The 27,927-nt window shown below is 43.4% G+C and overlaps 1 protein-coding gene across 4 annotated transcripts in view; it reads left to right on the top strand.

Moving 5' to 3' along the window:
- The window catches only part of CPLANE1 (ciliogenesis and planar polarity effector complex subunit 1), a 2,766,109-nt gene that overhangs the window by 2,312,316 nt on the left and 425,866 nt on the right, over positions 1–27,927 (top strand). For 3 of the 4 annotated variants that reach the window (XM_078674971.1, XM_078674972.1, XM_078674970.1), the window contains one exon: positions 15,715–15,891. In XM_078674971.1, the coding sequence (XP_078531097.1) occupies positions 15,715–15,891 (177 nt within the window). Of the gene's footprint in view, positions 1–14,537; positions 14,718–15,714; positions 15,892–27,927 lie in introns of those variants that run through there. The other variant, XM_078674973.1, reaches the window with a different exon arrangement.

Below are 27,927 nucleotides of genomic sequence, written 5' to 3'. Positions count from 1 at the left end.
TTCTTCACATCCCTCGAGGCCTGCCCTGTCCCCTCACCAACTCTGAGGGCAGTATCCCTCGTCGGAGCCACAGGAACCGACCCCCTTGTGCACTGCTTTGACTTGCAGTTGCAAAGGCGCGTTGGCTTCTTAACATCAAGATCTTCGGGCTCCTAGTAGCCCCCACCTCGAGCATCTCCAGTGCCTCCGGCCTGTGGGTCCTATTGAGGGTCATCTTCATATTCTTTGGGCTCCCCTGATTGCTCGGGGCCTGCCCTGACTCCTCTGCTTGTGGTGAGTCTCCTGGATCTTGCTGGTCCCAACGTTGGTTGCAGTTCCCAAGACTTTTTGGTGCTTCAGCCGGACACCAACCCCTCATCTCTCCAAATCCGACATGGGACAGCTCGTGTACGGCTCCTGGTTTTCCACAGCTTTGCCTGATCCACACCGCTGCAGTTCTAAGGTCACCGTCAGCTCCTCTGCAGCACCCGACATTGGTGGGCATTCATCTTCTGTGCCTCCTGGCCTGACTCTGTCCCCTCTGCTTGCAGGTTCTTCACAGGTTGAATCCACCTTCGGTTTCCACCCAACACTTTCACCTTCTCCAACAGCAGCATCCTTCTGAAGTCCTCCATTGGAATCGATGGCTGTTTCCGGTGCCACTTCACACCTATGCACCCAGCTTCCCTGGAGCAGGTATCCTGGTTCCTAAGGAATCCACGGGTAGGGTGGCTCTCGAACCTTCTGTCCTCCACAGGGTTTCTTCAGGTTCTGCTGGGAAGGGTCCTTCTTCTTTAAAATTGCAACTGCGACTTACCCGTTGACTTGTATTGATCACACGGTCGTGTTCCCACTTAGCACACAACCTTTGTGGAGCTCCTAGTTACTTATCTCGTTGGTTCCTTGGGTCCCCCACAATTCTGTGTCTTCTGGGCACAGTCTTGATTTGAGTCGTGGTTCGCATTCCACTAATTTAGTATATGGTTTGGTCCCCCCCAGTGACCACTGTGTATTACGCACTGCTTACCTGTTTCTATTGAAAAGTATTGTGTGCATTGTGTGTATCTCCAACTACGAGATACCTGTATGTGTTAGTGAGTGTTATATAATAAATTCATATTTTTATCAATACACTGTGTGGTTCTTTTTCACTTAATCTATATCAATAAAATTATGTTCTGGTAAAACAAGCTTATTTACACTCCTTCTGGACTATGCCTGAAGGCTGCTCTCCACAGCTACCACTTAGAGAGCTTTCTCAGGTTGTATAAGACCACTTAAATCACCATTAGGGTTGTCTGGATTGGTGCAAAGTGCCCACTTACATAAGTGTGCATCATATACCAAGCCAGCTTCTCACATCTTGTCTGCCCTAGACCAAGTATTTTCACTTCCCATTCTGCCGGGCCACAGGCGTTTCCAAAGGTTTAAGGTAGGCTGCGAGCACTTTCAGTTTACTGTGCTCCAGTTCTGCCTTACCAGTACCCCTCGGGTGTTCACCAAGGTGATCGCAGTTCATCTGCGCAGGTTTCGGGGTATCAGTCTCCCCTTACCTCGAGGACTGGCTGTTGAAAATGTCCTGGTTCCAGAAAAGTCATCTTCCACCTTCAGACTACAGCGAACCTCCTGCATTCGCTGGGGTTCTCTATAAACATGCCAAAGTCACACCTGACTCCTTCTCAGACACTTCCTTTCATCAGAGCAGTTCTGGACAGAGTGCAGTTTCAGGCTTATCCTCCCGAGCAGCGAGTCCAGGATATTCAGGCTATAATTTCAATATTTCAGCCTCTATCCTGGATTTCGTTGAGACTGACTCTGAGGCTGTTAAGAGTTCATGTAATACTGTGAAAGGTTTAAATAAAACAATTTAAAAACAACAAAAACAAAATACAGACCAATTTGCATGCTTAAAAAAAAAAATACCGACTCTGAGGCTGTTGGGCCTCCTTGCCTCCTGCATCCTGATGGTAAGACACGCCAGGTGGCGTATGCAGGCTCTGCAGTTGGACTTGAAGTTTCAGTGGGCAATATACTTATTAATATACAACAACTGACACATACACTGCCTTTTATTTTTCTAGTTTGTTGGACATGTACCATTGAGAAATATATTTGCTCATCACCACACCCATAAAGATATTCACTCACCCAAACAACTGTTAGAACATATAGTTTTAACTTCATATATCTAGTGAATAAACTATTCACACATCTTTGGGCAGTCACACACCCCCCACCGAACCACACACACATTCACTCTCCCATACAAATACTCAGTTAACTAATCAATAACTAATACAGACTTTCACATAGCTAGTAACCAACTGGAGAACCAGTTTACACAACAACTGACAAAGTGATACAGATATTTAGTCACTATCCACTATATTTAGTGAGACACTATAAATTGGTCACGTAAACAGTCAATTACAATGCTACTAAATCCTCCATCCAAATATTTATTTTTATATATCCACTCATTCTTCAATGCAAATTGCTATATATATAATGCATATTTAAATAACGAAGCGAACCACATTCACTGGATGATGTCATCAGTGATGTCATCAGTGATGTCATTTGAGATGTCATCAGTGATGTCACTGACCATGTCATGAATGATGTAATATGTGACATCATCAGCAGTGGATTGCGGGTGCGCGAAATATAGTTAGTACAACTAACTATATAGGAGCAATTTCAATGGTTTTGTATGAGTGAAATGTCCAGCTAACTATAACACCCCTAAAACCTATAGTTTTTTGAGTGAATTTTAAAGGTTTTTTAAATGCTAATTCCTAACTATATAAGGCCTGAAACCTATGGTTTTTTCAGTGAATATATATATATATCCACGCTACCGTTTCCGTTTCTCCCACAGAAATTCGGGCACACAGGAGCCAACCGTTGACACAATTTATTTGGCAAAATGTACGGTCAGCAACAAAAGCGTTTCGGAATCAATCCTTTGTCAGTGTCAATTCTCAAGGCTGTGAGGCGCCCATTTTATCTCAATCACGTCACCGTTATGCCAACAGTATTGCAACAGTATTGCTAACACTACATAGGGGCATAAACCATGGCCACCATCTTAGCCTAGTCAGATACACAATAGCTCTACATGTAGCCTCACAGCATTGAGAATTGACACTGACGAAGGATTGATTCCGAAACGCGTTTATTGCTGACCGTACATTGTGCCAAATAAATTGTGTCAACGGTTGCCTCCTGTGTGCCCGAATTTCTGTGGGAGAAACGGAAACGGTAGCATGGAGATTATTCGCTGCAGCACCGCCGCGATCGGGCACCCGCCTACGAATGCCTCGGCTGAAAGGTGCAAAACGGAGCGGGATTAATATCCGAGGCACCGCTGCAGTAGAAGCTGAGTCCGCGATATCCAGAGTGACGAAGGCCAACCGCCACCCGGGAAGCTGAAGAGGGTGAGAGGCGTGTGTGGGTCTGGACTTCTGGTGACAAACAGGAGCGCGGAGCTGCAGCAGGGTGTGCGGGGTAACCGTGGCAGAGTGAAGAAACATACGCCTCACTCTTTGGCAATTTGAATTATGTATGATGAGACAGACCGCCGTGAGGCGGCACTGGATATATTTAAAAGGAAGAAACCATCAGAGGGATCAGTGGCGGCAGCCACGGGCGGCAATACCCGAAATCAACTACAACAACAGTTTACAAAACTTGAAAGGCTCTGCGAGAGGGAAATTAGGAAGTGGTGGGAGGCCACTTCCCTCCAGAATTACATTGATGTTGACAGAGTGCCCAGGGGTCTCTGTATTTATACGGTACCAGCGTATGAAAATCCAGATCCCCGTTTGCTACAACAATAGGCTAAATACACTGCAGCGTCATGCAAAGGAATGCTGGATATTCTGGGCAAATTTGCCTGGAGTGATACAGCCACGGCTCTGGAAGAAATAGAGAGCCTTGAACAGCAAATTGCGAAAGATACCGATACGAATAAACAAGAACAACTCAGAGAAGAAATGAAGATACTCTTGAAGAAATACGAACTAAAAATCCGACAAAGGAAACAAGAAAAATTTGAGAGGGGCGAACGAGACTACGCACAGGGCAGGATACTGACCTTTGCCAAGAAATTTGATGGTCCCCGCAAAGAAATTAATAAAAAGAAATCTATCCCCCCTCTTACAAGGGTCGAAACCTCAGAATCAGAGATCACTGAGGAGGAACAATCAGGAGATGACACAGCTGTTCCGACAATAGAAAAGGGGAAGACTCCTTTTCATCTGGAGTTCAACCTAATTCGACATACATGGCTCAGAGGGGGCAAGAGCAAACCACCAGAAAACGAAGGAGAACAAGACGAGGTGGTGGGAAGGGGAAGAGGCAGAGGCAAAGTCACACAGCGAAAAACACGCAGCAAGAGGGGCAACCGGTGGTAAGGCCAGAAAATAACCTTACAATCGTCAATTTGACCCCGTGTATTGACATCAGCACAAGAAGCTACCCTACAATTAGGGTTAACTTTCTGCCCAAGTGAGAAGTTTGAGTGCACACAGACCAGGATTGATCTGTTTAAATTCGTCCGGAAGATGAAACTTTATAAATTTCATAAACTCAAACCATCAGCTGCAGAAGCAAGGAGATTAAAAATCAAACCCTTGCCCAAGGATACTGATACTCTTACGATACAGGTCCTAAGCATGGTGGAAATGATTGAAGACCTACGTTCAGAACAGGAGAATCTAGATATGGCATCAATGGCAATAGCGGAAAGGACCAGGAAAATTGTCATCGACCAGGAAGCGCCTTTGACTGTTTTTAAACCTCCTTCTCAATTCAATCCCCAGATGCCCTACGATGCGATTGACTCTTTTTCGGATTCGGTTCTACAGGATCTTGTGAGACAGAGACAAGATAAGAGGAGTCAAGTTCGCAAACATCAACATTTGACAAAAGAACAAAGGGATATCCTGAGCATTCTGAGCAAAGATGAAGATATCGTATGCAAACCCTCGGACAAGGGCGGCAATATTGTGTTGCAAACCAGGGAACAATATTGTCGGGAATCGCTACGACAATTGAACGATGTGAAGTATTATGAAAAAACGACAAAGGAGCGTTATCTTGAGAGTATCACCTCTTATCATGATCTGATTAGCAAATGGAGAATCAAATCTATGTTGGAGACTGATGAATTCCTATTTTTGAAAAATTGTAAACCTATGATACCGACTTTCTATCAACTACCGAAAGTGCACAAAAGCTTAATTGATCCGCCGGGCAGGCCCATTGTTTCTTCGAAAGGAGGACTTACTGAAAATCTTTCCAGGTACATAGACTCCTTCCTTTTTCAGATGATTTTAGAACTGGCCTCTTACATTAAAGACACTAAGGATTTTATTGTACAATTAAGTGACATTCAATGGGACCCTTCATTTTTGCTAATTACTCTTGACATCACAAGTTTATCTACATGTATTGAACACTCCCAAGGAATTGAAGCTATACGTTATTTTCTGAGAAAGAGATCACTGACGTTTGCAGAACATAGTAACATGCTAATAGAACTTATCAATTTCTGCCTTCATAATAACATCTTTTTATTTCAGGGAGACATGTATAGGCAGATCTCAGGGACGGCGATGGGCACCTGCTTTGCCCCCAACTATGCAAACTTGTTCGTTGGCTGGTGGGAGGAGCAGGTGGCCCTAGCCAGGTCCATGGCCAATGGGTGGACAATGTAGTGGTATGGCGACGACCTCTTCCTGGTATGGAAGGGCTCTTCCGGACAGGCAGAGGAGTTTATCAATGCACTAAATGATAATGCCTCAAATCTGAAATTTACGTACGAGATGAGTGCAACCTCGGTCAATTATCTTGACCTTATAGTATTTGTAAGAGACGGAGGTCTAGGCACAGAACTGTACAGATAGCCCACTGCTGGGAGCAGTCATCCCCCTAATCTGATGAAAAGTATTCCGTACGGAGAATTGCTCCGTCTTAAACGGAATTGGTCAAATGACTCGGATTTTGAGAAAGCTGCTAGTGAATGTCTCACTAGATTTCAGGTCAGGGGCTATAATGAAGGACTACTAACATCTACCTACAAGAAAGTTCAGGCTAAATCACAAGAAGATCTGTTAAGGAACAAAGAAGGCACTGCAGGGGAAAGCGGCAATGATATCAACAAACATAAGGGCCAATTTCGCTTGATTAGCAGATATTCTGATGATGCGGTCTGTTTAAGACTCATTCTCAGAAAGAATTGGCATATACTACAATCTGACTCTGTGATAGGAAAGGATATACCAGCATCACCTTTGATGACTCTTCGCAAATCAAAATCATTAAAAGACGTCCTAGTTCAGAGTCATTTACCACCTCTCTATCGGAAAATAGGAACACTTAAGGACATGAAGGGCTTTTTCTCTTGCGGGAAATGCAAATCCTGCGTCTCGAGTAAAAGAACACTCCGTTACAATATCCCAGGTCTCAAACAGCCCAAAATAATTAATAAATTCATCTCCTGTCTCACCCCATTTGTGGTCTATTGTTTGGTGTGTCCCTGTGGACTCAAGTACATAGGGAGCACCATCCATAATGTGAAGATTAGGATCCTGGAACACCAACGAGCCATAGCCAACAAGGATGTTAACTATCCAGTGGCGAGACATTTTGCCCTAAAACATCAGAGCAACAGGGATCTGCTCCAGTACTACGGAATCGATCATGTCCCCATAAGCCCAAGGGGTGGAAATAGAGTACAGAGATTACGTAGACTGGAATCTCGATATATTATCGATTTACAGACCAAAACACCCGGGGGTTGAATAGCAGTGAGGAATTGACGGTACATTTGGGCTAATGCAGAGAGTAATATGAATCTGGGATTTTTGAGTTTCGGTGTCTGCATGGTGATTTTTGATCTGATGCAATGATTTTTTATTGTGTATTCAGATTATGTTCTATCTTCTCTTTTTTATCTTCTATTTTTGATCCCATTTTTGAGTTAGTGTGAGAAGGGTGTCCATTTTATCTGGAATTGGTGACCTCATACTTTTAAGCACTACATGTTTTTGGCACTGTATTCCATGTTTGGGACTATATCCACTATTGAGTTGCCGATACACGGCTTGATAGTTGTCCACACGCGGGGTTGATGGATTCATGAAACTGACATGGGGATATTCACAGAAGGTTAAATCCAATTTGATGTATGAATTATACTGTGGTTCTTTATTTAAAGACATTTGCATTGTGACCGATGTTTGCTTAATTGATCCCCGATGATGTGGACATATGCCGCTACACGGCAAGATCATTTACAGTAACTGTGGAGTGTTCCAAGCGTTATTAACGCAATACATCTGTGTCGATTACTGCCTATATGTAAGGAATTTAACTTTTAAACTTTGAAAGTACATGTAGAGCTAGTGTGTATCGGACTAGGCTAAGATGGCGGCCATGGTTTATGCCCCTATGTAGTGTTTGCGATACCATCGTCACTGTTGGCATAACGGTGATGTGGTTGAGATAAAATGGCGCCTCCCCGCATTGAGAATTGACACTGACGAAGGATTGATTCCAAAACACGTTTGTTGCTGACCGTACATTTTGCCAAATAAATTGTGTCAACGGTTGCCTCCTGTGTGCCCGAATTTCTGTGGGAGAAACGGAAACGGTAGCATGGAGTTTTTTCGCGGCGGCACCCGCCTACGAGTGCCTTGCTGCAAGGTGCAAAATGGAGCGGGATATATATATTTATATAGATATATCAAATACAACGAGCGGCATTGCTCGCAACACCTCTCCCAGCCACTTTGATGAAGGCGGTCCGTAACGAGGCAGGCAGCCTCTTTAAAATGCACCACGGCTGTTCTCCTTTCTCCTTGCACGAAAGCACAGCAGTCAAGGACACAGAGACAGAGTTGTGTGCAGCAGACGTCAATTTATTCAGCAAACAGGTCTTGACAAGAATTACACTCGACGCGTTTCAGGATCACTCCCTTGTTCACGAGTGTTTGATCCTACGTTGCTTTTCTTTTTATATACAACACGTGACACCATAGTGAGTGAAAACAGACTCAGCTACTTGTAAATACACTTTTCAGGATACATTTTAAATACCGATACAAAAGTAAAAGTATCAGAAATGCTTGAGTCTAAAACGTGATAAATTAAATTGAATACAAGTGTAAGTGGATTGCATAATCTAACAAGTGCTGCCGCTCGTAACTGACAAAAATGTTTGTTCGTGCTTTTTGCATCTAATAAAGCTATCGCTTAAAGAAACTGTGTAAGTAAATAATCACCTTTTCATCACCGTCTTAACAAAATTGCAATTGGAGCCCATATGGGCAACGCATCACTATTTTCTGTTACACGAACAACAAATCACCGTGTATAGCTACTAGTTGATTAAGCCCCAGTGGGCTATTCAATCATTAAGACAGTCCTCAATGGCCTTTAGCATCAGATTTCAATTCCGCGGCGTACTTAGCACCTTTTTTTTACTAAATTTCATTTCTTCAACTTGCGCAAGTCAAATCTAAAAATAAACAAAATAACAACGTGTCACCTACATTTAAACAATGAAAATAATACAGTACGATCAAAAACAGTTAAAATCTCAATTAGCTCTGCGGCATTTCATAGTTCTTGGCATTCTAAGGAAGGTACTTACATACCACTGAGTTGACATTAATCACACAATAGACTAGTTACCCTAGATGAAGGGCTAACTCCTCATCCCAATTATGGCCTGAAGGGGTAAGAGTCCTGTATTGTATAATGAGCTTAGACTCTAATCTGTGGAGTTCTTTTAATCTGTTGCCTCCCCGTATATCCGCTTTAACAAAATCCAATACTACAAAACTAAGTAAATTCGTGTTCTGTTGGTGATGACTTTGAAAATGGCGGGCTACGGGGTAGGCTTTGTCCAAGTTTTATATTGCACGTAAATGCTCTAAAATCCGTATTTTGGCCTTGTGGATAGTGCTTCCAATATAGGCGAAACCACAGGGACAAAATAACGCGTAAATTGCGTATTCTGTGTTGCATGAGGTGTGCTTCTTAATCACATATGGCTGACTTTCTAAGGACAAGATGCACTCTTTCCTATTTTTGCTGTTTTTGCAAGCTTTGCAGCTTCTGCATGTGTAGAACCCTTGAATTCCAGGAATCCCTGTCTTAGTCGTTTCTACAGCTCTACACAGGTTGTCTCTAAGAGATCTAGCTCTCTTATATGTGATCTGCGGGCTTGACCATATGCAATCTGTCAGATCTTTATCAGTTCCTAAGACTGGCCAGAATTTGTTCAAACATTTACGCACGGCATGCGTCTGTTTGCTGTACGTGGTTATGAATCTTACAGTTTGATCTCTATCATCTTTGCTTGCTCCCTCTTCCTCTAGTGTCTTATCCTCAAGAAGAGGAAGCCAATGAATTTGTTAAGGCACTTAGGGCCAGATGTAGGTAGGCGTTTACCGGTCGGTAACGGCAGAAAAACGGTAAAATCGGCCGTTACCGACCGGAATCCAGGAAATGAGATGTAGGAGATCATAAATATCCGATTCGGAAAACACGAGATCGGAAACATACCGACTCGGTAATAATGAAACGGTAAAATTACCGTGGCGGAATCTACCGTATTCATAAATACCGAGTTCGTATTTTCCGACTCGGAAAATAAGAAACGGTAAAAAATGGCCTTGGAGATGTAGGTAAGCCCAAAAATACCGATTCTGCAGAAAAACTGTATTTTTGAGTCGGTATTTACCATGGATTGAAAGCAGGTGGTAACCAAGGGAGGGCTATAAAAAAAGTCCCAAAATGCACCTCAGGACCCATGATGGCGGCTTTTTACATCATAGCAAGACGGCAGAGACTACAGGCAGCAGGAGAGAGAGAATGGCAAAGGGATGAACAAGTGTACAGGCAGAGGATAACACTGTTCCAACTGACAGAGCCTGAAATACTGCAGAGGTACAGGCTACACCCAGACACCATCAAGGAATTGATCAGGGACCTACACCCACTCCTGGACCACCCAACACCCAGGGCCCATGCCATCCCACCCCATGTCCAGGTGCTATGTAGCTTACACCTGCTGGCCTCAGGGAGCTACCAGAGTGTGATAGCTGCAGTGGGTGGCGTGTCCCAGGGCTGCCTGTCCCGCTTCTTCAGGAGGTTTCTTGACGCCATGATGCAGAGGATGGGGCATTATATGTCTTTCCCTGTAACACCAGCAGAATTAGCAAAAACCAAGACAGACTTCTATCAACTGGCACACTTCCCTCACGTGATAGGCTGCATCGATGGCACCCACGTCCCACTCTCTCCACCTGCAGCCACAGAGCACATTTACAGGAATCGCAAATCGACGCACTCCATCAACGTCCAGGTCATATGTAATGCAGGGAACCTCATCACTGACATCGTAGCCAAGTTCCCCGGAAGTACCCATGATTCTTATATATTCCAGAATAGTGGAATATACACACGCCTACTTGCCGGAGAATTTGGAAATGGATACCTGCTAGGTAAATCACAATGACAAACCCTGACACTCACATCAGATCTACGTCTCATGTACTTGCAATTAATGTCTATCTTTCTCCCCCCTAGGCGACAGTGCATATGCCCTGCGGTCCTTTGTGCTCACTCCCTACCTCACCCATCCACCAGGAGTGAAAGGCGATACAATGTGGCTCACAGATCTACACGAAACGTTGTTGAGCGCACATTTGGACTCCTTAAGAGCAGGTTTCGCTGCCTCCACAAGAGTGGAGGTGCACGGCAGTACACCCCAATCATCTGCTGCAAAATAATAGCGACCTGTGCAATGTTACATAATCTCGCCACCAAGGAAGGCACAGAGGTGGAGATCACATATCATGAGGACATCGATGACGACCCAGAGGAGGCAGAGCCCCATGCTACGGTGGCAGCAGCAGCTACAGATGGGAGACTGAGACGGGAAGAGGTTACACAACAATATTTCTGAGTGAGTAAAGAGACACAGGCATGAATGTAACTTTGTGTAAGTAGTTTAATTTTCACTACGCCACACCATTGATAGCTCACATTGGGCTCACAATATTAAACACTCCATGAGTGTGTTGTCACGGTTAACACCACCGTGACTACAGCCTCGGGTGGAGGGCAAAGTCATTGTTTGTGGGCACGGGCCACAGGGCGGGGCTGCTGTGGCTGTGAATCAATGTTCTCACTGTGACCTGTCACACTTCCAGACGCCTGCCACTCCTCCGTAAGTCTTGCACAGGAGTGCTTGCACCACTCCTGCTGGTGGACCCCTCGCTTTCCGCAGCACAAGTGTCGCCTCCAGTGCCAGTCTGATGCGCGAGCACGAGCTCCATAGCAGAGGTCATCCTGGCCATACCTTCAGTTAAATTGTTGCAGCACTGCACTATGGCATCCTGCATCGTCACTGACCGTCTGCACAGCACAGTGGTAGCAGTGGCAAACCTGTTCAGGGCCTTTGTTTGCTGACGCACATCCACACGGGCCTTGCGTCTCTCTAAATGGTCCCTGTCCAATTTGTCACACAGGCAGTCATGCACTGTGTAATATCAGATATTCCTGACGCCATAGATTGCATGCTTTCTGCCATTTCCCCTATGCCCTTGCCTACTGCTTCCAGTTTGTTATTTGTAGTGCGTGTTTGCCTCTGAACCCCCATCATCGCTTTTGCCTGCAGGCGCTGCACTTTCACCATGGTGGCCTCCAGTCCGCAGAAGACACCCTGAACTTGACGCACATCCTCTACCTCCCGTGGCCGTCGCCCTCGGACACTGGCCCGCGTGACTCTGGGAGTGGGCTGCTGCTCGGTGTTGCCTCTGTCCTGTGTGTCACCCTCCACCTCCTCCTCCAATGATGTTACCAGTATTCTGCGAGGGGGCACATCATGGCACCTTACCCTTCCCAGCACTGGGGATGGTGTTGTGGGGGTGGGTGATTGTTCAGCCGCTCCTGTGTCCTGACTACCGAATAGGAGAGGGGATTGTGGATTTTGTGCTGTTGCCTCCTCAGGTATCGGGGCTGCCTGCTCTTGGTCCTTCCCTCCGTGTGATGTGCTTGGTCCGGCTCCTTCCCTCCTCTTCTCTCTAACCTCTGCTGTGCTGCGCATTGACTCTCCTGTGGACAGACATGGACATTGTGTCAGTGGAGTTGTTCACCTGTGTCTTATGATAAAAAACACTTCTATTGCACTTTTGCCTGTCTCTCATTTGCCTATGCTAATTGTCTGTTGCTCCCCTTGCTGCAATGCACGCTGACTGCTCTGAGGTATCTACACATGACTACATTTCCCAGGATGCATTGCAGGACATTAGTTAAACCTGTTGTGGAGTCTGATTTGTCCTGTGAGGGGAATAGGTAAATGGGTAAATGATAATGTACTTGCATCTTACCTGGTTTCTTTGCTCCTCTTGCTGAGCTGTCTGCGTCTCCGATGCCGTGAATGCATTCCTTCTCAAGGGTGGATGCCACCATCTCCCCGATGTCGCTGAGTCTAGGGGCTCTGTTTCTTCCTCCCCCTGTTGCAGCACTTTCCTTGCGGTGGGCAGCAAGTTTTTTCTTTGTGATGATGCGGATGTCATACCACCGTTTTTTCAGGTCTTCAAGGTCACGGTGGGTGACACCAATGGCATTTACCTTGCCTTGTATTTCCAACCAGGTGCTGCGTTTGATAGATTCTGCAACATGCAGAGTTTGCTTCCCGAAAATTTTGCCGTAATGTCTTACAATCTCGGAAATTAGCACCTGCAGTTCTTCCTGGCTGAACTTCTGCTTCCTTTTGCGCTCTGCAGCATCTCTCTGTGCCTCCTGACTCTCCATCTTGCAGTGTTGTTTGACTCAGGAAAGGCTGCTCCACACTCTGTCCTCCTGCTCTCCTGACTGTTGGTTTCTGCACCTGCATGGGCGTGGCCTGTCCCAGGTACTGGGGTGTGGTGCTTGGATCTGATTGGTTAGTTCCCCTGTGGCTTTGGATTTGGGTGTGGTTGGAGTACCTGATTGGTTCACAGGCTCACATGTTTGTCAGTTTCAAATTCTGAGACGGATATTACCGACACGGTAAATACCGGGTCGGTTTTTTCCGACTCGGTATTTTCCGAGTCGGGACTTGCCATTCATTCCTATGGGCCATGGAACCGGTGGATAAGTTTGGGTTTTTCCGTATCGGATTTTACCGTGTAGGTATATTCCGACTCGGTAAATACCGATTACGATTACCGACTGATTCCGAGTCGGTAATTGTTACCGATTTTTTTATCTACATCTCATTTTCCGATTCTGAAATACCGAGTCGGTATGACTCGGTATTTAAGAGGTCGGAAAATAAAATTTACCTACATCTGGCCCTTAATGTTAATTGCTTCAATCTCCATCTTACTTCACAATGGTCTAAAACAACATTGGAATTTCTCGATCTCAAAGTATTTATTGAAAACAGTAGAATTGAGAGTTGCCTTTACAGAAAGAGCACTGCGGGAAACAGTCTTCTGCACGCTGACAGCTGTCACTCTAATGCACTTATCCAAAGTATACCACTAGGGGAGCTCCTAAGAGCCAAGTGTAATTGTAGTACGATTGAAAAGTTTGAAACAGAATCTAAAGTCATGATAGAACGTTTTCTGCAACGTGGGTACACCAAAAAAACAGTGAATAAAGCATTGAGAGAAGTATCCCAACGTTCTAGAGAATCTTTGCTTGAGGATAAGACACCAGAGGAAGAGGGAGCAAGCAAAGATGATAGAGATCAAACTGTAACAGACTCATGCCGTGCGTAAATGTTTGAACAAATTCTGGCCAGTCTTAGGAACTGATAAAGATCTGACTGATTGCATAGGGTCAAGCCCGCAGATCACATATAAGAGAGCTAGATCTCTTAGATACACCCTGTGTAGAGCTGTAGAAACGACTAAGACAGGGATTCCTGGAATTCAAGGGTTCTACACATGCAGAAGCTGCAAAGCTTGCAAAAACAGCAAAAATAGGAAAGAGTGCATCTTGTCCTTAGAAAGTCAGCCATATGTGATTAAGAAGCATACCTCATGCAACACAGAATACGCAGTTTACACGTTATTTTGTCCCTGTGGTTTAGTCTATATTGGAAGCACTATCCACAAGGCCAAAATACGGATTTTAGAGCGTTTACGTGCAATACAAAACTTGGACAAAGCCTACCCCGTAGCCCGCCATTTTCAAAGTCATCACGAACAGAACACAAATTTACTTAGTTTTGTAGTATTGGATTTTGTTAAAGCGGATATACGGGGAGGCAACCGATTAGAAGAACTCCGAGTCTAAGCTCATTATACAATACAGGACTCTTACCCCTTCAGGCCATAACTGTGATGAGGAGTTAGCCGTTCATCTAGGGTAACTAGTCTATTGTGTGATTAATGTCAACTCAGTGGTATGTAAGTACCTTCCTTAGAATGCCCAGAACTATGAAATGCCGCAGAGCTAATTGAGATTTTAACTGTTTTTGATCGTACTGTATTATTTTCATTGTTTAAATGTAGGTGACACGTTGTTATTTTGTTTATTTTTAGATTTGACTTGCGCAAGTTGAAGAAAAGAAATTTAGTTAAAAAAAGGTGCTAAGTACGCCGCGGAATTGAAATCTGATGCTAAAGGCCATTGAGGACTGTCTTAATGATTGAATAGCCCACTGGGGCTTAATCAACTAGTAGCTATACACGGTGATTTGTTGTTCGTGTAACAGAAAATAGTGATGCGTTGCCCATATGGGCTCCAATTGCAATTTTGTTAAGACAGTGATGAAAAAGTGATTATTTACTTACACGTTTTCTTTAAGCGATAGCTTTATTAGGTGCAAAAAGCACGAACAAACATTTTTGTCAGTTACGAGAGGTAACACTTGTTAGATTATGCAATCCACTTACGCTTGTATTCAATTTAATTTATCACGTTTTAGACTCAAGCCTTTCTGATACTTTTACTTTTGTATCGGTATTTAAAATGTATCCTGAAAAGTGTATTTACACGTAGCTGAGTCTGTTTTCACTCACTATGGTGTCACGTGTTGTATATAAAAAGAAAAGCAACGTAGGATCAAACACTCATGAACAAGGGAGTGATCCTGAAACGCGTCGAGTGTAACTCTTGTCAAGACCTGTTTGCTGAATAAATTGATGTCTGCTGCACACAACTCTGTTTCTGTGTCCGTGACAGCTGTGCTTTTGTGCAAGGAGAAAGGAGAATAAATAAGAATTTTGGCACTAATCTGGGTCTGTGCTCCACGTTCCTTACGGGAGAGAAAGCGCAAGCAACCAGCTCGTGGGAGTGGAGTGGTGTGGATATATATATATATATATATATATATATATATACATATGTATGTATATATATATATATATATATATATATATATATATGTGTATATATATATATATATATATATATATATATACATATATATATATATATATATGAGGTACGTGAAGCTCCTGCTACGCAATGAACAAAACAGCAAGACTGTCAGGCAGCAAACAGGAACAGCGAGACCCAGAGAAGGTGCAAATGTTTTTATTGAAATTTAGCCCAGCACCAGTCCGCCATAATATATATATATTTGAATCCTGAGGGAAACCTGTATTATAAGATCCAATTTACTAATGTCCCTTATCATAACTGAACAAAGCATTATCAAACAGTAAATTTACTTTGCATACTGAAGCACTTATCTAATAACCTTCCTCATTTCAGAACACTGCTGTCTGAGCACCACAATCATCGTGTAGCACAGGCAGTTACTCTGATGAATGATATTATTTCTGGAACAAGTCAGGCACCTGCAACTAACCCTAATCACCCTCCGAACTCTCAATTGAGGTTAAGACCACCTAAGAGCGTTCAAGGACAACCTTTAACTTCTCCCCAAAGGTAAAAAAATTTTTTATAACACCAGTATTTCATGATCATTATTCTTATTCCTACATAGTTTACAGGCAGGATTACTTTTCTTTCGATGTCAGTGCACCTTAAATTAAAATGTTTGATGCTTCTGACCTGCAGATGTTCATGATATGATGTAATAAGTGATATTGTACTTTATCATTTTTACTTTTTACTTTTATGCTTCTGTTAGATTTCTCCACCATGAGTAAACTTTCAGCTGAAAGACCATAACCTAACTTAACAAAAAGAACACATGATGAAAGGAATGCTAAACCAACCAAACATTCATCCCCAGTCAAAGATCTGAGTTAAATCCATCATTTTATTTGCATGCCCCGCCATTCCAGTTTAGACCCAGCCATATGCAAATCAGTCTTGACCCTGCTCTACTTGGGAACAGTCCAGCCCGAACTGGAAGGCCAGGTCCTCCCTGGACCAGAAACAAGCATCCTAGGACTGGTTTCGGGATTTCACCCCTCATCAACCAGGCTAGCTTAAATCTGTTGGCATAGCAAGCACGGTGCCCACGTCTGGGCAAACCCTTCCCACTTAAGGTGACAAATGCAAGAACAGATGATGGACTGAATGCTGAACCAATAAAACATTCACCCGAGTCACAAATCTGGGTTAATTCCATTGTTGTTTTGCACAGCACACCATTCCAGTTTAGACACATCCATATGCAAATCAGTCTTTTTTGGGGGGATATTTCTTTATAAGCTTTTTAAAGATTCAGTAGGTGCAATGTATGTATCTTTAATATGCAGTATAACACATCAGCACAGCAAACTGTTATACATTTCATCAGTACAGAATACAGGTACAGTGATAAAGTATATAGTATCTCATCACTTATTTATTGGCGCTAGTGGACCGGAGTAGGAGTTACAGCCGCTGTCCTATTTACCCATGAAATACCCAACTAATAACAAGAACAGTGTAAAAAAGAAAAATAATTGTTAGCGGGTGGAAATCTCTACCTTCAACATAATGTGCAGTATGTTTCAAGTGGGTTAGTATCGTTCAGTGCCAAGCTGTTGCTAAGAGCTTGTGTGGGGCAGGATCGTGTGTACTACAGCAGTGTCCAAGTGGGAGAATGCAGAACCGTCAGGAGGGGGACAGTGAGTGGGAAGGGGTGGTTATTTTTCAGTTGTGTTACACAGGGATGGAAATCACGACCCAGTTATTCTGGATTGACGGCCCGTCGTCTTATCAGAAGCCGTAGATGGGGTGTTCACCAAATTGCCTCAATGGCGGTGAGATATGCTCTCCTATCAGGAGGATTAGGTAAGCTTGGATAGCCTGGCACAGTCACTTGAGAGATCTCTAGTTTGGCTATAAGGGCTCTGCAAATGTCTGTGAGCCATAATTCTATAGGGGGAGCCAAGCGTGACTTCCACCTCATGGCCAATCTGCACTTGGCGACCACCAGGGCCAAGTCCAGAAATGTATTCAGTGCCTTATGTTTTGATGAGGATTGGGTGATCCCTAGTAGAAAATGCAGGCCCTGCACCTGTAATGTCGTGTCTATGACCCCCCTGAGTATGTTAGCTATTTCCTTCCAGTATGCAGCTATTCTCAGGCAGGACCACACCATATGTATATATGTTGTCTCAGGGTATCACACCTAGGACAAGTGTCTGTGTACATCCTGACAATCCTATGGGGCATAAGATGGGTATGGTGGAGATATTTAAACTGGGTGTATATGAGCCTAGTGTTCATTGAAATGATTTTTGGGATTCCCAAGCACCACTCCCCTTATTTGTTGGACAAAGTGGTTGAGAGTTCTTCATCTTAATATGCACGAAGAGTCGTTAATGGGAGTGACATATCCTGACCTAGGGAGTTGTTTCGAGCAGTCTAGATGTCTCAGGCTCTGCATGTGTTTTGTCCCATACCACTCGTAGTTCATGCATCAGGGAGGCATACAAAAGGAAGGATCCTGGAGGAATCCAATAGTCATCCATTAGAGTGTCAAATGTGCTGTAATAGAGTCGATAAACATTTCCCCCAAAAATGGTGACTCCTGCACTAGCCCAGTCTGCCACTCAGGTCTGAGACCATGTGCTATATAGCTCGGAACCATCCAGAGAAGCAGTGCTGGAGCATATGAGGGTAGTGAGCGTTTTCTCTTGTAGTGTAGTTCCTATATTCCCAATAGGCTCTGCACATTGGAATAATATATCCTATAGATGTGACGTAGGACTTATGTATACTAGGTCGCTATTGAATATATTAGACTTAATTGTGAGTGCCAGCTAGCTGAGAGGTCACTAGAAACTTTCTCGAATTCACAAGAAGGGATTTCGTTTCTGGCAACCGCATAAACGTGACAACTTTGTTTCCCAAGATAAAACTGATCTTCAGAGTCGTGGAAACAATAGATAGATATTTTACTCAGTAATTTGTGCATGCTTCGTTTCACCAGAGGTGCAGAGAAATAGAGAGACGGGCGTTTTCAATAAAAGTGTTTATTGAACAGTCTTCTTTCTCATACAGAAGAAATGAACTGCTACAATCGTAATACTGGCTGTAAAGTATAGAGCGTACAGCAAGAAGAGTAGTATAAAAGAATACTGTAAAAGCATGGTATGGATTCTAATTCATAAAATACATACATAAATAAATAAAGACTAAAAAGTACTCAACTGGTGCTTCTAAAATACGCCTACCTCGATGTACCTAACCTAAGTCTAGTACAAGGGAAGAAGTAAGTGAGGTGTAGCATAATTTTTAGAATTCTTTTTGCCGAGAATCTATCCAAGATTTCTCTTAGGGTCTATTCAGCTCCATACCTTGGTTTAGAATGAAGGAGGTCTGTCTCAGGGCTCGATTTCCCAACAACCCACAAGGGTTGCTTGGAAACACTGGAGCTGGATTTCTCGGCCAGAAAAAAAACAGCGTCTCTCTCAGTGCGTCTGCTGGAGGGTCCGCTTCCTTTGGCACTTGCTGTTGCAGGATGCATCGGGCAAGTAGATAGTCGAACTGCTCAAAACCACCGTGTGTTTGCTAAGGCAAGTGTGGGCATATTTATACCTTGAAGTTGCCGAGATTGAAGTAAAGGTGGACATAATAACGTTATGAAAGAGTCTCAGGTCTTTGAAAACTCCATGAGTTCTTGGATAAATCAATATTCAAGCAAGGGGAAGTCCCTAGCTGCTGAAGCCGAGTTTTCCAAGAAATCGTTGTGGATTTTCGGAACTAGTGGAAGTAGTTATGCCGTTTTTGGACTGCATGAGCTATGTCTAAATATGGTTATGATTTCTATGCCTATATAAGGATATGGTGATTTATATCTATATTTATATCTATATAAATATTAGGCGCCGGGATGCCTTCGGGTAGCTGTGCGCGGTACAAGTCCGTAATTCATTTAATTCATTCATTCATATAAGGGCATGAATCGGGAAAATTACACCAGGGTCTTAAAATGCTCTACAACACCTACTCCACTTTATTATGTTCGACATTACTAAATCTAAGCATTAAAACATATCTAAAGCATGTGTTCACAATCCCACCCAAAAATACATAAAAATGCATTTTAAATGGTTGCACACGAAAATGAGCATTAATACTGAACGCATTTGAAAAGCAATGATTTAATTTCAATCATGTAGCATGTTGTTAGTATTGCTAACTGAATGAATCATAAAAATTACATATATGAAATGGCTCTAAATACAGAAAAAAGGTCGAGACCATCCCATAGCAGAATATATAAACTGTTTTTGTTTCTTGATAAGGTCAATATTGTTTCTAGGAAGTGTTCAAAGAATTCTTGTTCTCTAAGAATAGTTCTACTTTAAGCAGATTGTTTTGTGCCAAAGTTCATTTTTGGAAAAAAGTCAAATCAAATCATAGAAAAATAGAGTTCCAAAGTTAGAATTTTTGTTTTGAAAAAGTGAAGGTCGAATTTCAGAGTTGAAAGAACAATGTGTGCTAACTTCAAAAGTTATTCTCGGTGTCAGGAGAAAATATTAAATTGTCTAGGCTGGCAAAGAAATCGTCTACCACAGTAGATGAAAGTTGAACCACTTCATTAAGTAGATCAATTGTACACAGATGAGAAGCATCGCAGTCAGCGTCAGTTGCATTAGCAATGTTCGCAGTAGATGGTACCTGTGTGCCTGTTGGTCCACGTATCTCACCCTCAGCTGGAATTGCCGGTGAGACCTCAATGAATGCCGTCATCCGGATTGGTAGCCGTTGAGGGCAACACAATGCATGAGTCGTTACCAGACCCAGTAATGCATCAACATCCGTTGGCATAGCTGATGGAAGTGTTAGACAGATATCCAACACGCATTCCTCTCCACAAAGCAGGCATCGTAGAACAGGTAAGATTCAATCTTGCCAGATTGGTCTGAATGACAGGAACCACGTGGTATGCAGATCTCTCAAACGAGCCAAGCCAAGAATCTGTGTTATGCGTTCACGATACTGCATTGCTAGAAGAGCGTTCTCCATGGTAATCTGGGTATCGCTGGTGACCGGACTTGCCATAACGGAGCAGGAGGAATAAAAATAGTATCTCTACTACGAGTCCCAAAACAAGAGGCAGGCCGCCGAACACAAAGTGCACGAAGTTAGGAAAGATGCCCAGGACTGCTTCAAATGGTCCTAACGGTCCCAAAAAATCGTCTTAAATACATGTACAATACCACTGGTATCAGACATGTTTAAGATACAACCTAACATTTCTGCGAAATGTATGGGGCAGTTTGTTGATAACAAGGCATTTATCTCCGCAGAGGACCTTGCAACTTGCAGATCATACGTCTCTCTGGACGAGGTCAGTGGCACAGTTTTTTGTAAAAGAATGGCTTTCATTCTGCTTAAAGTATCAATTCGTATAGAAGAGATGTTCACTGAAGGCCATAGTGGCGACTCCCCGTCTCTCTTAGTTTTTGGAAACAATACTTGCATACAACAAGTGACCCTGGCTGACACACTAACGAGATAGGCTATCCCTGGCATCATTCCACAACAGCTGTGATCATTCAGCATTATGTAGCTTCCATTGGAAAGCTGCCTAAAAATTGGATCCGTCACTGCTGCCGGGGAACACTGCAGGTGGCATGATAAGTTGTTTGAAGAACCATCACAGGCTCCATGTAAATTAATGCCTTGACACAGAAGTGTACCGCTCAATGTTGTTTTGCAATTTTTACCATTAAGAAATACCTCCTTTTCCCCACTCCAACATTTGTGTGTGTATGGTAAATCCCAGGTCGACTTTATGTACTCTTTACCCAACCTTTTATACAGACCTGCTGGTATGTGTTTTAAGCAATACTGAAACTGGAATATCGTCACTGGTATCGTGATGGTGCCATCTATTATCCATTCAACAGCTGGTTTCTCAGAAACGGTTAATGGTAATCTTTCCAGTTTTTCTATGCTCAGCACCATATAGTCTGCTCCCCTCTGTGCCAAAGAGATTTGTTTATCTGTAAGGTTAAATACAGTAAACAATGACGTGGTGTTGATTAGACGCTAAGGCACATAGCCTGAATGAAGGTTTTGTAACGTCCATCCTAGCAGCATTAAACAAACACAATTGAGACTGGCCATGTTGTAACATTAGCAAGTCCTGTTCCATTATGTCTATGGCAGAGGACACAATGCTGTCCAAAGAATAAATTCTGGACGACAGAGTTGTTAACCCATAGTCAACTACCGAGAGGGCTTTCTCTAAATTAATATGATCAATTTCCCGTATTCGATCTGCAGTTTCCATTTGTGTGGCTTTCCATGCTTCATTATAAGTAGCGTCTATACTGGCGTATATGAAATGTTTATGGCGTTGTTTGCGAGGTCCAAGTAAGAATTCTCTCAAATCAATGCCATCTTTAAGTAAAGTTAAGTGTTGTTTTATATCTGCGAGTGCGGATTTTTGTAGCCACTCGAGGCACAGTTTTCCTACACTGTAAGTTGTTATTATCCATGGATGTTGTCTCTGGACATATCTCGGGTCTGGCCTAGTTACTTTAAATCATTGTGTCTTGTTCAGGAATCTATCTTGACAGTTATTCGTGTCTGTGGGCCAGATTAACCATATTTTCCATTCAGGATTACTTCTGTTTTGTTGTAAAATATAATTTACGTCTACCTCATCTGTAGTTATATTACTATCAGGTGTGGGTTTTGGTGTGGACGGTTTGTTTAATTCTTTTATCTTAGCCAGACGAGTTTTCCAAGAAATCGTGTGAATGTGGAGGCCAAGACAAGATGTTTGTTGAACAGTTTCATTTAAGAACATTATTTGTTCTAGGATAATGCAGGCTCTGAATAATGCTTCTAAACCTTGTACCTGATAGTCTTTTGTGCCCCAGACAGTTTTTGTCTCAATGTTGTCTTTCCAAAAGTTGAAGCCTAATGTGGACAATTGAGCATAAAAGGCCGCAGAATAAATTTCCTTAGTATTAGTCAACATACTTTTCATGCCTGTCTTATTAACATTTTCCAAATAAAAGGTTTCTGCATTTGTGACATTAAAATCTGTAAAGTATGGACATTTTTCATAAAATGTTTTCAAGCTACATTTTGGTGGCGTTGGACAATGCTCCCATTGATTATAAGTTAAAACATTTCTGGGGTGTGTAGATTTGTGCAAATAATGATGACCAAAATGATTAAAACAATACATTTCTTCATAATTTGATGAACCATCTAAGTATTCATGTTTTGCAAATTTTGCTGACATTTCAAAGTCTGCCATCATGTTATTAACAGTTTCAAAGTCCCAATCATCAGAAAATGTACTGTGTGACACAAAATCACTCAAGGAAACCTTAAATTGATGTGGAATCTTCAGCAGTTCGACAGGGCCATAAATGTCATAATCAGTTCTATCCCATGCTATACCACCAGGTAGTGGAACGGCTGTGATGTTCACTGATGACAGGTCTCTTTGCTCACGATGAGATGATTTGTGTGGTTTCAGGAGCAAGTTGATGTTCTTACTTGCTGTGTCCATTTTACTATATTTTCCATCTATTAGCTGTTCCAAACTTAAACCAAGAATGAACCATAGTGGGAGAAAAAGTATATCCAACACAATCCAAAGTTCAACCCATTGTGAAACCAGATATGTATTTGCAAGCTGGTGAAAAAGTTTTTTTACTTGTTCCTTGAAAGTTTTGTTTGTTGCCATTGTTTCAGGCTCACTGGGATCCTCAGAAAAGGTATCGAAGTTGATGAAATAGCCAGAAGCAGTTCTGTCAATGGTTGGAATTGCATCCGGATTATTTGAAATCGCTGGAGCTGCTTGTTCCCTTGACATGTTAGTATAGTCAGATGCTACCTCATGGTAGACGGGAGTTTCTTGATGAACTGGTTTTTGGGCTTCAAGAGGCACATGTTCTATGGCTGTGTTGCATAGTCCTTCTTTTCTCACTGCAGATTCTTCAAAGGTGATGAGTCTTTCAGTTTGAACCTCTTGGATGGTAGCAAGATTTGGTCGTCTACTACATCGTTGGAGTCCACTGGGCCTACTACTTATTATTGGCCACATGGTGTGGTTTTACCAGGTCAATTGATACGGACCGGTTCTCCTTTCTTCCAGCAAGGGGCGGCAGTAACACTGTTCTTGATCCGTGGACTGCTAGTACAGATACTGGTTTTCTGTAAGAAGGCCCAAATTCCTTCTTTTCCGCTATTTTCTCTCTAACCAGATCCCCAATCTTTGGAATTCAGACGGGTCTTGCTGGGACAGGTGGTTTTTCTTCAGTGGTCGTTGGGTTTTGTATTGTGTTGCTTAGACTTCTTGTTGTTTCATTTAAGTTCTGTAAAACAGCCGAACGGTCTTTGATATCAAATGGTTTTGGTTCTACCACTGAAGTATGACGATCGAGGTCTTCGACCATCATTCTAGTACCATAAAGGATTTCATATGGAGTGATTCCACCCAGAGAATTTCTTGGCAGGTTATTAAGACTACGTTGGACACTTATTAGATGTTTGACTCACCCATCACCCGAACCTAATTCCCTGGCTGTTATAGATTGCTTTATGTCACGTTTTTTTCTTTCCACAACCGAATTTCCCTCAGGATGGAATGGACTGGAGTACCGCAATGCAACGCCCAAGCTAGCCATGGCCTCCTTGTAAGCCCGAGAGCTAAAAGCAGGACCCTGGTCAGAATGTAGCGTGACGATTGAGTATGTGCCGATAAAGACTCGCAAATCTTTTATAACAGTTCGGGCGTCAGCCGAGCGCTGAGGCCACATCCAAATGAATCTTGAGCATGAATCCACTGCGACCATGATATATTTATAATTACCATCACTCTGCAAGGGACCGCAGTGGTCCAGATAAACACATGCTAATGGTTTATCTGAAATTAGAAGGGGCGTCTGCGCCGGGCGTTTCACTGTTGAAACTTTAATTTTCTGGCAGATTTCACATTCCAAAACATAGTTTCTGGTTTGTTTCCTCATGCGTGGCCACCAGTATCTCTGTTTTAATAATGAAACTGTGGCGGAAACACCTGCGTGTGCAGAGGCAAGTCCCTCATGTGCTGCTAAGAATAGTCCTAACCTGTGTTCCATGTTTGGGATTACTCTATCTCCCACTCCAGGGATTCGAGCAAACGGAAGATTATTTGCATCAGTTATGTATAAGTACCTGAGTGGGAAGCCTTTTGGTAATATTTTACCACTGTCTATTATTAAAGCAGTGACAGCTTGCATTATTTTGCTGTCTATGTTTCGTTTTTGAACGAGTGATTGCAGCTGCGGAAGCCGTTTGTACAGCTGCCTTCGCGGCTTCATCAGCCAATGAATTCCCTTCAACGTGAACGCCATCACGCTGATGACTCAGTGTATGGATCACGTGAGTCTTTTGTAGTTCTTTCTGTAAAAGAACAACTTGTTCCCAAAGCATGTTCTGCTTGATTGTGCCACCTTTTGTCTTTGAAACCGTTTTGAACCCAGTTCTGCAAATATTCATTGTAAGACTAGACGCAGTAATACGAATCGCACACTATGAGTGTGGGGAATTCGCGATCGGTATTTTCAAGCGCCACCTTCAAAGCCTGTAGTTCAGCTCGCTGAGCTGTACAGTCTCCGCGAGATTGAGTTTTTGTGACCATAGGTCTGAATTTACCATCGCGCCAGCGACCTTTAACAATCGTGCACGCAGCACTATAAGCTTGTTTTCTCCCAATTGCGGGTTGTGCTGATCCGTCTGTATAAATTACACATCCGTAATGTTCTAGAGGCAGAATTTCAGTTAGCAGAGGACATTCTTGTTCGTATTGGAGAAATTCTTGTGTCTTCAAGTACGGGTTAAAAACGTATTCAAGGAATGTCGCAGCAAGAGAATTAGCCCATTGTATCCATCTCGGATGTAGAGCTTTCGCATTCGGAATGCTTGCCTTTGTCACTGCCTCTAAGGCAGGTACAGGAGTAACGACTTTTATGCGTTTACCCTGTGCGAGGGCTCACTCTTGCTACTGCAGTTTGAACCGCTGTCAATTTTTTCTGTTGAAGTGATTTTCATTTCAGCTTGTGTGTACAAGTGTGATTTGTAAGCTATTGGTACCTTTTCACCTTCATTAAAGGTTAGGTACGTGAATCCGCATCTCCCTGGGATGATTCGGATTACAAGGTTGCGTTCATGTACACGTGTCTGTAAATGTGTTGTTGCTAACATGTCTGTTTGCACTGAACGCAAAGTCTCTGTGTGTTTTTGAGTCCAATTAGTAGGTTTGATGAATTCGTAGAGAGGTTTAATCCTTTCTGCGTAGTTTAAAATGTAAGTTCTTCCGAAATTCAGGAATCCTAGAGCGGACTGTAAGTTTTTCAGCTTTTTTGAAGGTTGGAGCAGCGCACATTTTTCTAAAAAGTTTGCTGCCAGGCTTTTGCCTTCACTTGAAAGTTCGTATCCCAAGAATAGGCGTTGAGGTGGGCAATTCTTGATTTTATAAAGTTAAATTTGTACCCTTCAAATCCAAGTATTATGGTGTTCACCCTGTTCAAGTGCCTGTCCAGATCATCGTCTGTAAGATAGATGTCATCGGCATAAGATAATGCTTCATCATCATACGTTTGTAGTAACTCTGTTACTTTGGCTGGAAATAACCCAGGACTGTTCTTGAATCCCTGTACGAGACGACAAAAGTGACGCTGTGTCCCATAATTGAGAAAGCGGTCAAGCACCTGCTTTCAGCTGTGATATTTTGACAGAAGAAACCGTTTGAAATATCTAATGTGTTTTTATATTTTTTGCGCACAATATTATTCCTCAGTGCTGCACTGTGTGCATTTTGTACTGCAATGGTTTTGCAACAAGAGTTTAAATGTCTGTTGTTCAAAACTAGACGATATGTATTGTCTGGATTGGAGACAGGAAACAAAGGATTGTTCATGGACGAGGTGCATGTTTCAATCACCCCTTGGTATTCAAGTTCATCTAGGATCTCCCTGACCTGTTTTTTAGATTCTTGTTTAACCCCTTCGGTGCTCATGACGAGCTCAGCTCATCATGAGGCACAGTGCTCCTGTGCTCATGACGAGCTGAGCTCGTCATGACCACACCCATTTACATTGAGGTCCAGCACAGGGGAGGAATAACAATAGCAGCCAAGGTGTTAACCGGATACTGCTTCTGAGCAGTTGGTTGATTTTTTAACTGGATCTTATGGTGAGGAGAATCCTCTTCCCATCCCACACGATTTTTGTATAATGCTGGTGCCTGGGCCACAGCCCATTTTCTGGCATAGGTGTATTTTTTATGAATCGGAATATGATTTGAGAAGGCTGGCATAATGATCTCTTCGCCATGTGGGCACTCCCTGACAAATTCAGGTGGCCCGTCTTTTTCAGCCAGAAGGATGTCATACCCCCTTTTCCTAAAAGAGTGCTTTTATTTTCCTAGTTATGTCCCCGTCTATTTGGAGTGTTACTTCATATAACTTATGTGGTACACTAACCCTGGTATCTGCAGTTTCAACCTGAATGCATTCATTCAGGTCCACTGTCTCCAGATGATCCTTCAGGATCTTGCGAGCTATGATAACCTCTGCTGCGCTGTCCAGCATTGTCTGGGCCCACTCCCCGTTCTTGAGTTGTGTCCTCAAGATCCTCGGCATGTCTGATTTTAAGACTTGCTACCTTCTTTTTGGTAAATTGAGTTTTCTTATTTTTCGGAACTTGTTGATCATCTTTGGACTTCACGCGTTCTTCCTTGTGTTCTGATCATCCTCTTCTTTCGGATTTCTGCGAGGAAGTCTGAAAAGTATGAGAGGATCTGAAAGAGACACGTTAGTATTAGATTCCTTACCTTAGAATATCCCCAGGCGTCAGACTGGATCCGGAAATTTTTGCGTAGCAGTACCCTTGCGCGTCGGTAGGCGTCGTCTGCGGCTCCGCGTCTGTCGTCGGCGTCGTGGGTGCCGTGATGACGTCGTCGGAGTACTTAGACGCCGCCTCCGGGTGCTGACGTCAGTTCTTCTTTTTTCCGCGCCAGCAAGCGCAGATCTGGAAAAAGCAGTAACCCTAGTCAATTTTTGACTAACTTTTTTGATCACTTTTTGATTGTTCTCGAAGTCTCTCGACTCCGAACGGTGCCGTGGGGATGCCCGGGTTCAAGCACTGTGATGATTGCGACCGCCTGATGTCGGTCACGGATCCTCACCGCATCTGTTTATCTTGTCTGGGTGTCGACCACGACGACAAGGCCTGCTCTGACTGCCGGGCCCTCTCTTCGAAAGCCAGGCGGGAGCGGTCCCGCAGGCGACTCGAACTCCGGCAGTCGGTCCCGCGCCGTAAGAGGTCCCGATCCCATGGGAGGTCGAGGGACAGGTCGCGGGCTCGGAGCCACCACAGTTCCGAGGGTAGGCCGCACTCCTCCGGGTCGTAGTCCAAGCGGCGTCATCGCTCTTCGGACTCCCTCCGAAGCTCGCGCGATGCGGCCGGGGGTTCGGGTGACACCACCCCCGCGGCTCCGTCGGAGTCGCGGGCGCCGCGTGCAGCTCCACACCCTCCGGTCCCTGGGCTGAACGCGTCGCAG

The sequence above is a fragment of the Lissotriton helveticus genome, chromosome 2_1 (assembly GCF_964261635.1).
Source record: "Lissotriton helveticus chromosome 2_1, aLisHel1.1, whole genome shotgun sequence".
In the NCBI taxonomy this organism is placed as follows: Eukaryota; Metazoa; Chordata; class Amphibia; order Caudata; family Salamandridae; genus Lissotriton; species Lissotriton helveticus.
Note: the sequence above shows the minus strand (reverse complement) of the source record. Positions and strands in the feature narration are given on the sequence as shown.